At 42.7% G+C, this 6000-nt stretch overlaps 1 protein-coding gene across 1 annotated transcript in view; it reads right to left on the bottom strand.

The window, feature by feature from the left end:
- Positions 1-1207: 1207 nt before the first annotated feature.
- Positions 1208-6000, bottom strand: part of KDM4C (lysine demethylase 4C) — a 259913-nt gene continuing 255120 nt past the window's right edge. Inside the window, exon 17 of the mRNA XM_081804070.1 lies at positions 1208-2289. Coding sequence (XP_081660196.1) covers positions 2113-2289 — 177 coding nt within the window. The 3' untranslated portion in view covers positions 1208-2112. The remainder of the gene's footprint in view (positions 2290-6000) is intronic.

Here is a 6000-nt window from a genome sequence, read left to right as displayed (position 1 = left end):
AAGTGGGCCTATAAAAAACAGCTGTATTTGAGATCACATAGGACTCTGCACATTTCCTCCCTGTGGCAGCCAATCAGAAATCTTGCTGACAGGCAAACTTGTACAGAACGAATGATCCTATTTAGATTAATTCTTCTTAATGCCTTACACAGGCCTACTTCCCTGGCATATCGTGGAGAAGGCAGGTCAGCTCCATTCAAAACCTGGAGATAGAAAAAACAAGCTTGATTACTTGATAAAATATATGACGATACTGGTAGGGAATGTGGAGTGCTCAATCCCTGTAAAAGTAAGACTGGTGGGCTCTTCCCCAGCTCAGAGTTCAGGCATGAGGCACTCTGGAAAAAGAGCCCTCAGCCAGCAGGTGGTCTGGAGAACTGAGATTTAACTGTGGTTCTGTTATTGCAGTTTCAGTTCTGTACTCTCTACCCAGTAACATGATACATCCTCACTCTTTGCCATGAAACTTTGAAATGCCCTTGAATCCTTGGCTCTGGGCTTTGGCCCATAGGATGTTAACCAACACCACAGAGCGGACTGCAATGTGCTTACTTGGCTGGGCTCACAAGCTCTTCGGCCTCTGCCATTGACATGAGAAGAACATACCTGAGCTAGCACACTGGGTCCAGTGGGATGATGGGAGACATGTGGAGCAGACATGTGAGCTAGCCCAAGGCAAGGTCAGCACAGCTGCCGAGCCAAGCCCAGCTCAGGACAGCCAACCTGCAGGCCCATAAACAAAACAAGTGCTTCCCATGGCTGGCCACTGAGATTTTGCAGTTGTCTGTAATGTAGCGTGATTGTGACCATAGTTAACTGAAGCAGTCACTAAGGACTCTGTGACCCTAGGCAATCTCTTCCCTGCCTGTCCTCATCTATAAAGTGAGGGGAGGGACTGGAGGGTCCATACAGCCTTTTCTAAAGGTAACCGGGGACCAAGAAACCTGGGATGAAAAAAGCTCCAGACTCTAGGTGCTCAGGGTTCTTCAAGGCTAGAAGGAGCTGAGGGAAACACTTCAGCTGGCCCTGTGGGCAGGCAGAGGAGCCTTTATGCCCAGGGACATGTCTGAAAGGTCTGGCAATGTGTCCAGTTATGTAAAAAGTCTGTGAACGAAGAAGGGCCTGACAAACTTTTTAGACAGCTCCTAAAGAAAACTTGTTTTTCTGTTGATTTAAACATAAACAAAAAAGCAAGTCAGAAGCAGAATTGGAGAAAAAGGAAATCTTTATTTTTAAACACTAGTACATTTTCAGGCTGTTTTAAAAAGGAAAAATCATATTAGTTGAAAACTATGCATCAAAGCATATTTATTTAAACTCTAATTTTACAAACACATAATGAAAGAAATATATTTTATAAATATCTACTCAGAATATTATGAAAAAAAAGTGTTTAAAAATAACAGCCCCAGATCTCCCTCTTTAAATATATAAAATTCCCATACAATTCATAAGAATTCTTTCTCAAGAGCCAAAAATTTCACAAAGGCCAACAACTCAGTTCTCATCAGACACAATCAAAAGTAATAGGGATATAAAAAAATGTAAAAGTTCTGTACAAGGGAAATTACAGATAGCACACGGGTAAATCTCATTACCATACAGGCCATTTGTGTTTTAAAAATGTTTTATAAAAACTGCCATTTAAAACAAATAAGTGAGAGTCCTTCCCTGACTGCGGAAATTATATAAATTATCACCCTCTTACCTGGGTATCGAGGCTCCCACTTGCTGGGGTTAGGGAGAGAAGTCTCCATGTGTTTCCTAAGGGCCTAATTAGGCCACAGGTGAGGACCCACCGCCTCTGTCAGTGAGTCTTTTTGGTGGGAGATTCACTATTATTTCCTTTCACTTAGATTCTTTGGGATCACTGAAGACAATTGCTCACAAGTGAAAGCAAGACTAGGGGAGGACTTCAGATTGTTGTGTCCAATTAATAACACTTGTAATCTGTGGTCCAGGTGACCAAACTCTGAAAAGCCTAATTTTCCACTGTCAGAGACATACCCCGTCACCTACCCCAGTGAAACACATCGCACGTCCCCAAGGTTGTCCCTTCATCTTTCCTTTTCTGGCCCACGTTGCTCTGTTGCCTGTAGCAGCATATGCAGGTTATTGTCTCTTCTGACATTTTTTCTGAAAAGAGCTCTTCAAAAAAGTGCGGTACACAGGATCATCCACATATTCATTCTTAAACCTGGAGCTCAGCACTCTTTGTCTCTTTTTCTCCCCTTGGATTATGTCTGCTCCATAAAATGTGTCTTCAAATCGCATATCAGAGGCTGTGGACTAGAAAGAGCCAGCGTCATGCTGCGGAAAGCACAGCATTTGACCATAACGAGAATGGACAAAGATCTGATCTAGCCAGCACAGCATTTGACCATAACAAGAATGGACAAAGATCTGATCTAGCCAGCTCGGGGTGGCGAGCAGAGGCCCGGCTACTAGCCCAGGATTTGGGGCCTCCCACCTGCTCCATCCAGGCTCCTGCTTCCATGTAGCCCCAACTTTCTTCAGGATCTCCCACCCCCAGCAGAAGCAGGATGAAAGTCTTCTCATTTAAATCTCCCTCACTCGCCATCTCCCCTCTGGCTCTTTCCCAACCAGGTTTTTGACAAATCTATCAACAGTCATCTCTAATTCACCCCACTCCTATTTACCTCTGGGCCTTCCCTGAAACTGTCCTTGCTTCAGTCCAGTTCCTATGACACTTTTTCATCCTAAATGGTATTGCTGGAATTGCTCTCATCTCTGACACTTTATAAGCCCTTCCTCCTGCCTCTCTTCTTCCTCTGGTTGCTCACTGTTGATGTCTCAGGGGTTCTCCTTTCTTAACTATCTGTTCAACTCTGATGCTCCTGATGTTTTGCATTTCTCTTCTGCACATATGCTCCCTGAGCCCTCACACCCACACTCCTGGCTTCAATTCCTGCTTCTTCTCCAAGGATGCTCACATCTCTCACTCCAGTTCAGACCTCCTTCTGTGCACAGGCCTGCATGTCCAACTGCTCAGCAGGCATCTCAGAGTACTGATCCCAGGGGCACTTCAAATCAACCTGCCCTAAATTGAACTCACAGTCTTCCCTCCCCATTACTATCCTTCCTATATTCCATACATGGCATAGTTATCCTATCCATGTAGCTACACTGTTTAGAAACCTAACAGTCACTATAAATGTCCCCCATCCCCACCACGTCCAGGTCCCCTTCTACATGTTCCTTGAAGCCCTCCATCCTTCCTTCTTTGTCCCTGCTGGTCCCATGGTACAGGCCTCACATTTCCTCCCCGAAATCACTGCAGCAAATGCCGCACCCCCAGGCTATTTTCTACAGTACCACTAGAAGAAAGTGCTCTACAAACTAACCGATTATATGACATCCCTGATTATCATCTCTTTCAATAGCTGTGCCGTCTTTGAAGAGGGCATCCAAGCTCTCTAGACCTACATAACTTAGCAAAATCCTACCCCATGTGCTGGTCAGATAGAATTACTTGCAGTTCCTGGCCACACCTTACTGGCTCATGCTTTTCTGTCATTGGATGTACTTTCCCTTTGCATGGACACTGTTCAATTTTCTCTGCCACAGGCAAACCTGAGGGCCCTTCTTTTGGTTCCTATAAGACTTTATGTGTCAACGCAGTAGAATGAGGTCAGTGGCAGAGATGAGGGGCAGTTAACTTTCTCCCCACCAGGGATTCCTTGAACCCCTTGAGTGTGAGGATATTAGGGAGTACTGATTTTTACATGTTCTCCACACCCAGCAACTCAGTCACTGCTCAATTAAGTGTTAGCCAGGTGGAAGGAATGTGGGCCTTTTCTGTTATGCTCAGGTAAAGGCTACGTTAAGACACTATATTTGCTTCCCAATTCCCTATTATTTTGTCTCCTAAAATGCATTTCTAACTGATTTTCACGAGGTAGATCACTCCAGAGGATGCCGATGCCCAGTGCATCTACTGTCACTGAGGCCACCTGCTCTGGTTGGTGACAGAGACAGAGTCCCAGCTTTGAGGACTTGAAACACATGGTCAGTCATGAAGAAGAGATAAACAATGGAACAGTTACAAAGAAGCTTGAAAACTAAAAAATGGACCCAGGTGCACAGCAGGCATGTTCCCCGCCAGTTCATAAGATGGTTATCTAGGGTAACAGGCTACTTGCATGGACCCCCAGACACTACCTTGTTTCACTCGGGAAGAAAATAAAAGATTATGGGTTGGCTGGGCACCCTCTGCCATTAGGAGAAAACATTTTTGTTTCATTCATTCTTGGCAAAGTACTTCCTATGAGTAATCTTTCCCTTTTATAAGTGCTCAAGTTATCAAAGGAGAAAATAAAACATCTATGAAAGTGTTGCCACTGTGTGAGAACAGCAAAAGTCAGCCTCTCAAATACAATAATAAAACCGATTTACCAGCAGCTCTACTTAATTATGCACCGTTGCCATGGTTATTCTGTGAGACAATAAAAGGTAATAGGGCCATTTCTGAGGTTAGTGGGAAAGAACCCCTGCAAAATCACCGAGGTGGACTGCTGACTCTTTTGAAAAATTTCTTCCCAAGTCAGCGTGTGTCTGGGTGAGCAGCAGTCATTAAAATATGAGGCCTCCTACTTAGCAGTGAGGCTGCTAACCCACCCCTCCTTTAAAAAAACAAAAGAGATTTCTCTAATCATAAAATATCTTCCATCAATGAGTTTTCCAATTAGATTTGTTTCACCAACTGGAAAAAAAAATAGCAGTCATAGATAGACCAACCAAGGGCCAGAGGGTTATATACAAACCTGAAGGAAAGGCTGGATTGCTACAACAAGAGCACATAAGTCTTCGATTCAATAAAAACAGAGGTAGCAAACTGGATTTAGTAACTATGAGCCTTTGTTCCTGAAGATATTTTCTATTAGGTTCAATTGTTTGACATAACAGGTTACACTCAGATAATATATGTGATTTACGTATTTTTTACTGACTCTTTTTAATTAAAAAATTTTCTCTGAGAATTAAAAAAAAAAGTTGGATGTTGGTGTGATTGTTCAGAGAAATGGATCTTAGGAAATTCAGGAGCTGGGTTCAAAAAAGGCTATGCAGGAAGGCAACCTGGTATTGAAGACAAATCTATTATGGAACAAAGAGATTGTGAGCTGAGCAGAAAGTAAAAGGCGTTCTTTTAATATGATTAAGAAACAGTATTTGAAATTTACAAAACCCAGCTGGTGCTTAATCACATATGCATTAGAAAATCAAAGACCTGAGAGACTTAGAGAGGACTACCTACTCCATTCCCCATCCTTCAATCTCTAGGTGAATGAATGAGTGAATGAGTGAATGAATGAATGAATAAAGGAGGGGGAGCAAGGGAGGGCAGAGAGAGGAGGGAGAATCTATGGAAGACAGGAGCACAGCATGAGAGGCAGCCATCTTTGGCATCTTGAAGAAGAAAGTTGTTCTTAAGAGATTTTTAAGATGTAGGGCATGGACAGATTTCTTAGATCTTTTTTTAGGAATTAACCAATGTCTTTACATGAGGAATATTTGATCTTCTCTTCCCTGCAGTTCATCTGGTGGTTAATCTATTTTCAGGTGTGTGGGTCCCCTATGTGTCACGTTTCTCCCAGATGAGTAGCAGAGCTGATACTATCACTCTGCTCTTGATATACTCTGAAAGACCTTCCTCTCAAGGGTGAAGCTCATAAAGTCAGCTGATACCTGGTGCAGTTACCCTGTTCCCAGGACCCCACCTGACTGGAAAAGGAGCTAAATATACAACTGAAGATTTAAGGAATCCAATGATTTTCCAAATTAAGGTAACTCTATCATTGCAGAAAAGTATATCATAAGCATTCACTGAAAACGAAGGGTGTCATTTATTCTGAAAAAAAATTTCATTTTAGTTAAAAAAATCCCATTCAAATTTCCCTGTTCAGGATTTATTATTTCGCAGATGTAGTAGATGCAATTCTAAATGAGTAAAACTGACTTCATTTCAGGGTCCACTAAATA

Source organism: Leptonychotes weddellii, chromosome 14, assembly GCF_054177405.1.
Source record: "Leptonychotes weddellii isolate Sample4059 chromosome 14, ASM5417740v2, whole genome shotgun sequence".
NCBI lineage: Eukaryota > Metazoa > Chordata > Mammalia > Carnivora > Phocidae > Leptonychotes > Leptonychotes weddellii.
Note: the sequence above shows the minus strand (reverse complement) of the source record. Positions and strands in the feature narration are given on the sequence as shown.